This window comes from Grampus griseus (genome assembly GCF_964374135.1).
Source record: "Grampus griseus genome assembly, chromosome: 3".
In the NCBI taxonomy this organism is placed as follows: domain Eukaryota; kingdom Metazoa; phylum Chordata; class Mammalia; order Artiodactyla; family Delphinidae; genus Grampus; species Grampus griseus.
This window is the reverse complement of record NC_139019.1, coordinates 95,019,009-95,031,214: the sequence shown is the minus strand read 5'-3', so window position 1 is coordinate 95,031,214 and position 12,206 is coordinate 95,019,009. Positions and strand designations below refer to the sequence as shown.

The 12,206-nt window shown below is 42.4% G+C and overlaps 1 protein-coding gene across 2 annotated transcripts in view; it reads left to right on the top strand.

Annotated features, from left to right (window-relative positions):
- SEMA6A (semaphorin 6A) overlaps nt 1-12,206 on the top strand; it is a 126,668-nt gene that overhangs the window by 59,932 nt on the left and 54,530 nt on the right. For both annotated transcript variants that reach the window (XM_082651029.1, XM_082651028.1), the window contains exons 2-3: nt 6,378-6,515; nt 8,704-8,821. In XM_082651029.1, the coding sequence (XP_082507155.1) occupies nt 6,416-6,515; nt 8,704-8,821 (218 nt within the window). In that variant the 5' untranslated portion in view covers nt 6,378-6,415. The remainder of the gene's footprint in view (nt 1-6,377; nt 6,516-8,703; nt 8,822-12,206) is intronic.

The window sequence follows — 12,206 nt, the reverse complement described above, 5'->3', positions numbered from 1 at the left end:
ACTCTTGAGGGGGCTGCAAGCAGGCACGTGGTTCCACTTAACCCGGTGGTGTCACGAGATCATCAATTCCTCCTAAAACCGTGGTTGAAAAGCATTTGCATCTTTCTGTCACCTTAAGCCTGCAATCGCAGGGCCACCAAGTGGAATGAGCCTTCGCATGCCTACACATTTGCAAGCGACTATGCACTCCTTTAATAGATTTATTATTACTGAAGCCATTAGGGACCTTCAGCCACTCTGTCCACGGAAGCATAGATGCATCAACCTATACTCAACTATGATCTTAAGTGCAGTTTCCATTTATGCCAGCCTCTCTCTCTTCCCAGCCTTCCTTCTGTTCCCCTTTCCCTGACATTCTGGGAAGGACATCAACTGTGGCATCACATAGCCCTGGCTTGGCCACCTGGCCTTCTGTTTTTACTGATGGGCTATAGATATTGACTGGACATGTTACTTAACCTCTGTGAGCCTCAGTTTCCTTGTGTGCACAATGGAGAGGATAAGGCCTGTCTCTCTGGATGGCTGTCATATTTAAATAAAATAACACGCATGTGTACGTCATACGTAGAAGGTGCTCAGTAAACTTTCACTTCCACCCCACCCTTTCACCGATGTCCACACTGATCTTTTCCTCTGCACCTGTGCGAGTGCTGTGATTCACATTTTTTTTAAATCACACAACACGAGCTGTGCCATCCTGAGACAGACTCTCCTGCCTCTCCCAGACACCCACCTCCGGAGCTGGGAAGCTTAGGGGCCGGCAAGGAGAAGAAGAAGAGAGCTGCTTCTCCTGCTGAAGACACAGAACCCCAGCTGCTACTCTGAGAATTTAAGGAATTCCAAGAGAAACTATTCAAATAAGGCAATTTTTAGTATCTCAACTGAAGAATAAACAGACATTTATGGAGGACTACCATTTTTACGTGCAGTATCTCACAGCTCATCTTGAGACGCTATTTTTCCCCACTCTGAAGTTGAGGAAACTGAGGCTCAGAGATCTTCCGCATCTTGCCAGAGGTCCCAGCTAATAAGTGGAGCAGAGGCATTCAAATCCTGTGTTTTTACCCTCTGCTCCCGCTGCCTCCCTGTACGATTAGCGATCGTTTGATTTCTCGGAAAAGCTTTTACGCCAGTTTCAAGTCAGATTTTTAAAGATACTCCCGTTGTGAAAACAAAGATGATGATGGATGAGGTCAGAAGGCTGGAGCAATAAAAATGAAAACGTTATCTTAGCGTAAAACCCGACTAAACTCCGAATATGATTCAGCGGTAATAACGGTGGTTCTCTTTGGCCAGGGTGGAACTACTTAATGGACTTGAACTTTGTCCTGATGTTGAAACTAGACAGAGTCACAGTTCTTTGCTCCAGCCTGACTAACTTCCTACAACTTGTGTGCTCTGCCTATTGCAGTCCCCCAAGAGCAAAGTTGAAGAGAACCTGTTCCATCCCTCCTGTTTGCCACACGCAGTACCACACAGTGACACACTGATGGCTCCTTGAGTTTCCAAACCACATGCAGTTTAGGGGCAACCAGGAAAGGGTACAGAAAAAACCCAGCCCTGTTCTCTTTGGAAAGATCACTGCCCAAGTGCACAGAGCTTGTCCTGCCCCCGCCCTGCCATCATCTCAGAGGGTGGCGGACAGAACCGCCACCAGAGCCCAACCGCATCTCCCGCTGTCTCGAGCTCCAGTACCCCACCCTGCGTCGATGCCTACTCCTCCCGTCCCAGCCCCACACCTCCAGAAGGTGTCCGTGGCCTTGCAGTGTCCGAGCTCAGGGTCACTCCATGTACTATCCTCCTGAATCACCATCTGGTACCCAATCCTTTCTTCACTAGGGCAGAATCGCCTAGAATTGTACAGTCTCAGAGTCCAGAGGAGTTTGATAGGCCATTATATTTTATATTCTTTCATTTTACTGGTGAGGATGCTAGGAGCCAGTGCAGCTACGAGACTGACCCAGGGTCACACCTTCCATCTATTAATGACGGCATGAATTAATGATTATCTTTGAAACTTCCTATTATGTCAGTAGAAAATGTGCTTTTTAAAAGAAGCATGGCAGCAAATAATTTTCCCCACAGAAAAAGAGAAGCGCCGCTACCATGATTCCGTCTCCATTTCTAGGCCACACTTAGAGTTACCATCAAGAGCACTTTGCCTTTGCAAGTTTCCAGATAAATTATTTTTCTCATCATTACCACTTACTATTAAAATGTTCATTGGATACCAATATTCTGGAAGAATGGTTGTACCAAATCAGATACAAGCTATATCCGTACAGCCAAGTCCAAGTGCAAGTACACTGATGCATTGTCTGCTGCAGTTGGACACACAGAGGGTATGTGGGGCAAGCCCAACTGGGTCTTTAAAACAAGCAATGTTCATTCACTCATGTGTACAGACAATAACTGGGACTTCTATCTACCCCTCATACCCTTGTCGTAGTATAGAAGTCATTGTGTCTGGGACTTCCCTGGTTGCTCAGTGGTTAAGAATCTGCCTGCCAATGCAGGAGACACAGGTTCGAGCCCTGGTCCGGGAAGATCCCACATGCCGCAGAGAAACTAAGCCCATGCGCCACAACTACTGAGCCTGTGCTCTAGAGCCCGCGAGCCACAACTACTGAAGCCTGCATGCCACAACTACTGAAGCCCGCGCACCTAGAACCTGCGCTCCGCAAGAAGGGAAGCCACGGCAATGAGAAGCCCGCGCACTGCAATGAAGAGTAGCCCCCACTTACCACAACTAGAGAAAGCCTGCACGCAGCAGCAAAGACCCAACACAGCTAAAAAGAAATGAAAAAAACAAAAGAAGAAGAAGAAGAAGTCATTGTGTCAGCAGAGCATAAAGCAAAGGGGATGTCACGAGAGCCAGAAATGATTATGAAGTCAGATAATCAGGTCACAAATGGCCACATCTTACTTCTGATTAATCAGGTTAATTTCACAAGCGCCACTACTACCGAGAAGCCATGACAAGCCCACCTGGCCAGAGAATGCCTCACACTTCCCCAATACTAGTTCTAATCCTCTGCCCACTACTCCCCAAATCCTGCCCCAGAAAATTGTACTTGGGCTCACAAACTGGTAGGACTTGGCCAAAGGTGACTCACAGAGAAGAAAAAACTAAGTTAGGTGCCAACATTTAGAGAAAAGAAAAAAAAATAGGAGGTTTAACATACAACTCCAGATTTCTGGCTTCTTAAGAAATAAAAATAAAAATCAGAGATCTGGCTTTGCGGGCCAACACTGCATAGGGCCTGCACTTCAGAGCTGAACAGCAGGTGCCCAGAGTAGAGGGGCAGGCCCTCCCCCAGTGGAAACATTCCCACCATTGTCTTAGGAAGCCTTTTTTACCCATTAACCTCACCTGCCTGTTCTTAAGGTTTTCCAGTGAATTTTCTGGGGTGGAGAAGAATAGGCATATCACTTTTTAGTGATGGTGTATTTTACAGAGGTCATTTCTCCTCAGGCTAAGAGTTATGGGAGGCTGAAACAATTTAGATGGACAATTCAGGCATAATGAGCTTCTTTTTGAAGTAAACGTTTTTGTTTAGAATCCTCATGTTGACAGTCTTCCCATGATCTAATTTTCTGGGTAGCTGATTAAGTCTCAGTCATTTTTAGCCTCTACAAGCACAGTCACAAAGAGAGAAATCGACAAGTGTCTGCAGATGCCTGTAACTGTGCTATATGTGGGTACCGCTTTACAAAGTTTCAAGATCGCTTCAACAACCTCGTAGCGGCAGCCCAGCTAGCTCCAGATTTTGAACGCAGTGGAAAGTTCTTGTTTGTTTTTGTTCTGCTGGGCTAGCGCACGTCTGCGTGCTAAGGTCTTAGCAGGGAGACTCAGCCCCTGTTCAGCAGGATGGAAAATGACAATGTGATTGATTGGGATCTCGCCACAAAGTAATCATTTCAACAGGAAAATATACTGTCTACATATTTACAAGGGTTAGAGCCCAAAGTTGTGTAGGAAGGGAATAATACATCAAAACCTCAGCTGAAGAAAATTAGAAAGCGTTCGTATGGAATGGCCAAGATGAACCGGGACTGCCAGAACACTTTCACCCACATGATGTACATGTTAACAACCTGATGATACGATGACAGGAAGACACATAAAACAGATATTTTTCCTGGCAGAGAGCCCTTCTGTAAACCTGGAGATATTTAAATAACCCATCTTAGCCATGATCCTGGCTAGGATGAGGATTGAAAAAAAGCCATTGGATTGCATAACAGATTTCTTATGCATGCATTGCTCTTCCTGCCAGCTTCTGGGTTGGGTTGAGAATGTTGCATCAATCCATGCAATCTTAAGATGGAAAAAATTAAAACTGGGAGACAGACTAAAATAGCAGGACTCTGTCTCGTTAGCTTTAGGACATCTGTACAAAGATGAATGCAGTTATGGGAGGATACAGACTCCTTTGTCATGTCAAGAAAAATGAATCTTTAAAAGTATACCTGTATTCCCAAAGATTTCTAACGGAATGAGGATCAGCCTTTTGAGTCTCCATTATTCTTCCACGGCGTGCTGCAAACTCTCTGAGGTAATAGGCTTCTGTATAATACTATAATACTGCTCTTGAGCCCTCGGTAAATGTTGCCACTTCCTCTTCCCCGTATACTTTCTGACTGGTGGCTGGTTTATGTTTTACTCTTTTTTTTTTTTTTTAAATGTTTTACTTGCTCTTGTGACTGATTTCTCGCCTTTAATGTTACACTGAACAGAAGCTACGACAAGCAAAATCAGGGCACCACAGAGCTTCTTCCCTTTGGTTTTAGATTCTCCAGAATAGGAAGAACTAGCAAATGAATGAATGGACTGGTGCTTTTCACCTGTCTGTAAATACATGTTCGTGTCTCTTGGTTACGGACCGCCCTTGTGAACAAGTAATTATTTAAAGTTTAATTTTCATCTACACATCAGAGATGGAGATATGGAATTGCTCAGGCTTTTCTCTCAACCTCTCTCCCTCTTTGATTTTCAAGATAAAGCAAATTAATTAATGTGCACTTTTCGACTGAAGAAATGATTAAGACCCAGCTGTGTCTGTGAAATTATCAGTTGGGATGCAACACTCGGGACTTGTTAATGCTTTTTCTGGCAAGGAAGAAGAGAGACACAGGTATCTCATATTAAGTGTGTTCTAAAAAGCGTAAGTTAGCAGTTTGTTTGCCAGATTAACTTTCAAAGACATCTAAGTTACTAAGTTTGACTTTATTACACACCAATCTTAAATGATTGATGTACTACTGTGAAATAGCTTTGCTCAAAACAAGACCTTTGGCAGTCTACTTCAAAGGCTTTACTAAGATAAAAAGATAGCCCCATTTTACATTAATTTCCCTGATAGATCAACACTTATTTGAAATATGCCTGAGAATTATGCAATATGTACTGTCTTATGAGTTTCCTTTCACTGTATCCAGCAGCCCCATATGGGAATGTTTTTACTTCTAAGATTTAGAAGAATTTTTTCTACACATGAAGAGCATCTTTAAGAAAATGCAGATGGGTAAAACAGTATATTGGCATTTTTATTCACTACTGTTTCATTGCAAGGTAGTATCTGACACTAAAATATACAGAGATATGTTTAAAAATCAACAATACTATTTCAGGATGTGGTTTCAGGTGCTCCCTATAACATTCTCCACAGAGTCTGAAAGGATCCATTTATTTCTTTTTAAACGTAGATTCTGTGATTTTATTTATGTCTAAGGTCACTACAGAATTACTACAGAATTACATAAATGAGTGAAAATCTCAACTAAGGGGTCAAGCAGGTAATGGAAATCAGTGAACTGGGCCAGTAGAGTGGGGACGGGGGTTGGTGAATGGTGCTTGAAGGGAACTGGCATTTAGGTCATTATATCAGATATTTAATTTTTCAATATTGGGCAACTACTTCAAAATTGTGGAAGATTCTGGGCTGCCCAAACAACTCATGTCTGGGGATGGCATGCTGCTATAAACCTGCTGAGAAGAAAAAAGATGTATTTACCTTAAAAAAAAAAAAAAAGCTTTCTAAATCATCCACATTTTGTGGAATGCTATTTCGTGACTGTGAAATAGCCACCCACAATGGCCTAACACCGACTCAGGACAAAGCAGTTAAGGCTCTGAGTTACTTGTTTGGTAGAAGCTTTGCAAAAGGGCCCAGATGCATGGGGAAGGAGGCTGCAGTGGGTAATGGACACGGGCTCCTTATGCAAAACACTGTCATCGGTGAATTCACAGTGGAAGAGACAGGAAACTGGAGCCCCTTTCTCTAAAATTTATCTTCAAGCCCGTTTCATTTTATGGAGTGGAATAAAGCTGACTTGTAAAAGAAAGAAAAAAAAATCCCTTTGCTCTTTGGCAGGGTGAAGTAGAGAAATAAAGTCTCCCCGCTGAACTACTATGAGGTCAGAAGCCTTGCTGCTATATTTCACACTGCTACACTTCGCTGGGGCTGCTTTCCCAGAAGATTCTGAGCCAATCAGTATTTCGCATGGCAACTGTAAGTATCCACAATCTCACTCTCACTCTCACTTTCTCCCTCTGTGGGCACTTGAGCCTGCGTCAACAGGCAAAACATACAAATTAAACATTTCATGAAACAGGAAACTTGTTAGTCACTTTAACTTGTGTGGATGGCAGAGGTAGATAATTCAAGTCTAGCCAAAATTGGTGGGATGACTGTTCTGTAACTCCAATAAACGTGGTTGTGAGGATTTGAGACATCCCTCGATACCTCCGATGAAGTCTCAGTTACTACAAGGAGGCTGTGATCATGCCTGGAAACCAGCTATGGGAGAACATCACCGTCATCTGGGTGTTGCCAGTACTCCACATTTTCATAAGTAATTACGACAGAGGCATTGTTACAAGATAACAGAAAAGAAGACTGTTTTTGAGTACTTCAGAGACAAAAATGAACTTTTGTTTAGACTTAGAAGTTTCATCATTGCTAGATTTGGATAGAGAGATTCTGAATTCATAGTAGACTGACTTTTACTGCTTATAACTTTCTTTTGATCTCTGCTTCATTGTCAAGGGTAGAAAGCAACATGATGAAAAAGTCAGTTTCCTCTTCAAAAAGAGGAAAGTTCTACCTGTGTGTGGGATGAAATAGACAATTACTTTTTTTTCCTTCTCTCCAAAAGATAAAATATTTTGTCACAGTAAAAGTGAAAGCATTTTACCCAAATATCTATCTTCACAGTAATAATCTCCAAACACTGAAGGAACCTTAAAAAAGTATTTGACAGTAATACTAGGATACTAAAGAGATCTACCCAGCTTTCTGCTGGACGGTCTAGGTTGTAAAAGGAAATGATTTTATATGAACGGGAGGTGTCAAGCCTTGACAGCTTTGAGAACAAAAGTCAGGGTATGACTAAGGACCAAACTGTGTAGTTTGAGACCATCATTCTTCAAGTGGCAGAGTCCACCTAACTCAAGGTACCAAACCTGAATAAGCATTTATTTATGTCCATTTGAGGTAGGTATTCTATCTTTGGTGCCCCTGTACTGAAGAGACCCCGGGCCCAAATGTGCTGCTGAAAATCATGCTTCAGTGGACAGTCAAATCTTTGATAGGAGAGAGACATGAATTGTTTTAGCAACCTCCCTGATCAGTGGGTTGATGAAATTTCAGAGCAGTAGAGGAAAAAGCACAAGACAATCCCATACTAAGCTTGATTGTGAGTGAAATATACTGAGGCTCTCTAGTAAGAGTGAGTCATGCTCAGATGCTACAGGGGTTTAAGGTGTAGGGGTCTGAGCACACATCTGTGAATGGATTACAAGTCATTATTTCCACCCCTCTCACCCCCAAAACAACTGCCTTTTAAGTGTGACTCATCTCTCTTTTCTCCTTAGTTTCTCTGGAGGATTGCCAGTGCTCTGGAGATTGTAGGTTTAAAGGCAGAGAGATTTTTGAGGTGTAGGTATTTCCAAAGGTCAAATATTATGACAAATTGCCCACTCTCAGCTAAAGGGAATTGCAGAAAAGGAGAAATACGCTCACTGACTCTCCAGGTCAGGGAAAATTCCACATCACCCGACTGGCTACACTCAGTTTGACCCTGTCCTGTCAAAGCCCCCATTTCTGTGAGATTAGCCAATTGCTTAACTCAAGAGCGAACTTCCCACAGTTCCTAGAATGCCAACCAACCTAGCGGGGCTGCCTTCAATAGTAGATTATTCCAACTGGACGCCTGTGGAGACTGTATTTTTCTTCTGGCTCCTGGATGAGGGCTCTTGCCTCCAGACCACATTGCCTTTGTGGTGATTGATGGGAAGGCTGCTTTGAAATAGTTTTGTCCGGAGACAAGATCTTTGGCAGACTGCCCCTCGGGCTTAGCACTCTAAAGATGAAAAGAAAACTGTGGATGAAAAGAGCACCTTCATGTGAAGGGTTCACTGGCAAGTTTAACCCCCAGAAAGAAGGACAAGTCAGAAAGAGTGACACTTAGAAATCTAAGCCCAGTCTTATTAGCATCAGGAAATGAAACTGTAACTTGATTATCCTTAAAGAGGACTCTTCTATCACAGCATTTCCTAAAATAACAGACTGGAAAATGGTGGCCCGGTTGGACTTAAATATGGTTTTGTTTTGTGGCTGGCCCCCCTCCTCTCCCTGCCCTGTCAACTCTTGGCTTCATTTCCTTTTCCCTCTCTTGCCCCATCTCCTCTTTTCACAGATACAAAACAGTATCCGGTGTTTGTGGGCCACAAGCCAGGACGGAACACCACACAGAGGCATAGACTGGACATCCAGATGATCATGATCATGAACAGAACCCTCTACATTGCTGCTAGGTGAGCCACCTTTTCCTCACGTTTGCCTTCAGAGCAATCCCAGGGTCCTAATACCTAAATGTCCCTGCTATGCATCGTTTTAAAGATCCCCAACAGAGTGTTCTTTAATTTAAAGTCTACTTTAAGTTTGTCAAGCAGTCATTCTTTCAAGATTTTCTGTGTCTGTTTAACTTTATTATGTGGATTTGGGTTGAAATAATGGCATATTTTGGAGCTTAGACTCAAATAATCCACTGTTTATCTTGAACATCGTATATATATACAAATATTTGCTCAAGCACAGAGTAAAGTGCTTCTCTCCTTGATAGTTACTAAATTAAGTTGAATGTGTAAACATGTATCAATTTAAGTTCAATGAGTGTGTGGGTGTGTGTATATTAATCTTGTGTTTTTGCAGCTAATGTATAGTATATATCATTACTCTAGCAGTAGCCATCCATTTTAGAAGATTTTGATTTGGATCTAGTTAAGAAAACACTTATCCACTAGGGACATGTCATTTAAACAGACCATGTCTTAAGGCTGGATGGCATGGTAAGAATACTGCCCAGACAGGAATTACATGCATTAGGCTTTTGTTTCACCTCTAATCTTAATTCACCTGGACCACAACTTCTCTGGCTGTGTAAGTGTCCTCTGTTAAATGAGAGACTAGATTAGATTATCTTAACGAAGTCCTTTGGGATTCTAAAAATACATGATTTCCCATCTGGGGGTGTGTGTGTAGCTCATTCAAAATATAAAGTATAACCTGGGTCTAGCCTGATGAATCGTTTTACACTGGGAAGGAGAAATAGAGATTATGTTTGTAGTACCTGTTTGGCTGTGAGCACAGGCAACAAACAGGTAAGTAACAACACTGCTGGATTCCTTCAAAGCACTTAAATGTCCTGAGAATACAAGCTATACAACATAAAGTAAAAATCCACTGGCTGGATTAAAATATCCTACGAGTACCCTACGTTTGGTCACAGGGAGCAACGCCAAAGCACTTTCTAAAATTTTTACTTCACAAATACTTATGTAGTACATATTGGTTGTATGTGCTATATAAATTGCAAATACAGTTGTAAGTCCTTTATAAATGTTAATCCATTCAATCCTGGAAAAAAACCTATGAGATGGAACTATTATCATACCCATGTCTTACAGGAGGAAACCATGTACAGAAAGGTGAAATGACTGGGTCAGAATGACAGAGGCAGGATTTGAACTGGAATGGTCTTGCTCTAGAGTCTGGGTCACTACTCCCTGTACTCCGCAGCCTACTGAGCCGTAGAAGCGGTACTATTTGTCCTGGCTGATAACCTTCTCATAGCTGTTGCCCAAGAACATGGCCATTGTAGGTATTCATTAAAAAGCAATCCAGTGAGTCCTGAGTAGCCGCCTCTCTGGGAGAGTTATCAGCTCCTTCTTAAATCCCATTTTTAGTTTCCTAAATGTAGCAAGTCTGGAAGATTACATTTGTACCCAATTAGCTAAAGGATGGTCAAAACAAATGATTAAACATTGCATCTGTGAGAAATAGGTTGACTCAAGAATCTTCTACGAATTGCTCACTTTGCAACTGAGTCTTTAGGGGAAAAGAAACATTATAACAGACTGCGCTTGTGCCTGATGATTTAGCATGGGTGTGAACTGCAGGTCTCGGCGGGCACCTGAGTTAGGAGCAAGGTGCTATGCAGACTTCAAAGTAACCATTATTACAGCTTGTTAAAACCAAGACCGTTTTATCGTAACTCCCTACCCCAAGAAAAGGAGAAAGAAGAGAAGGAAAAAAAAAAAGGAAACACATTCACTTTTTTAACACCATAAAATAGACTGTCTTTGGTTAAAGGTCAAATTTGTAACAGCCTAGCATTGACATGTTGGTTTTCAGTCTACGTGCAGCCACTTCCCTTCAATACACACCCCTGGAGAAGTTCCTAAATTATTTCTGTGGTCGCTGTATTTAGGGTCCCTCCTCTCCCTTTAATTTCAGGTTTCCCAACAGTGCCCCGAGAGATCCATTCTCAGGCAGCAAGTAACACGATTTAAAGTGAAATCCTTCCCCCACGCTGAAGTCATGGCAACACAGTTCAGTGGTACTCACTGAAGGGGGGAAGAGGAAGTCCTTGGATTAAGTCAGTTTGTGTTCAAATAACTTAATTCAGTGAGAGCAGGGTATGAACCCTGCGATGCACACACTGGTGCTGGGGAATAACCCCTGACCCTGGTCTGTGGTTTAGCATCAAGTGTCGTTCTGTTTGCTGGGCAATGTGATCTCTTGGAGATTGAAAAAGATTGCCACTGTCCAAAAGGAGATTTCATTCACAGAATTTTATAGTTAAAAGGCTCCCCCATTCTTCTAGACAATGTGTGTCAGCAATCAGAAGCCAAGTCCCATCCAGAGCCCAGGGACTGAGTGAAGCTTGATGGGAAGAAGGCTTTTCAGTTCTGCTTTATTATTATCCATTTTGTAAATTCTTCTTTTTTTGTTGTTTAATCTCTGAACTGCTAATTAACATAAACAGGCCATGCCAAAAGGGGGCAATCGAAGAGCTTTCTGAGGAATTGCCAATATTAATCAGTTGTTAGTTTACAATTCATATGTTCAGCTCTTACGTAAAGTTTTGAGGAGAGACAGGGCCAGGAAAAACCTCGAGTCATCTCAAACCTAATACCAAAGTAATAGGCAATTCCATTCCAATAATGAACCTGACCTACAGCACCACCAATAGAGTCAAACAAGAGATAAAGGAATGCCATAAAACTGCCTCGGAATTAAAGGGCAGGGCGATTCTGGCACCCTATTGAAGTCTGAAGAACTTCCCAATTCAGCAATTTACAAAACAGGCTCCCCTTTCTCCCCCTCACCACCCTTACACACACACACACACACACACACACACACATACACACACTCACTCTCTCTCTCTTTCACAGTCCAGGAGCAGGCAAGGGAATTTTGTAGGCCAACTGCCTTGCCCCCTTTTATTTTCACAGGAGAGAGCCTGTTTTTATTTCCATTTTTCTCTGTTGTACTTTCCCTAAAAGCAGTAGCAAACAGATTTCCAAAGAACTGGGGGGAAAAGAATTGAAGTGAATCCTGACAGCAGATTCCTTTCTTTTTTCTTTCTTTCCTTCTCCCCTTTCCGTTTCTTTTAAGTAATGAGGGGGCTTGAAAGTCTGCACTGGAGCCTTGAGGTCTTGCTTTAAAGCTGTGGGTAATTTTCCAGCCCCAGGACTTCCTGCATTTTAGAAAAAGTCAATGTTATTTCAAGGGAAAACGAGCTGTTTTGCTTTCCCTCACTAGCCCCCCATCTCCCCAGTTGAGTGTAGTTCTTTTCTTTCCTTTATTCTGAATTCCAGACAAAAACGCCCTTGTACTCAGTTCACACAGAAG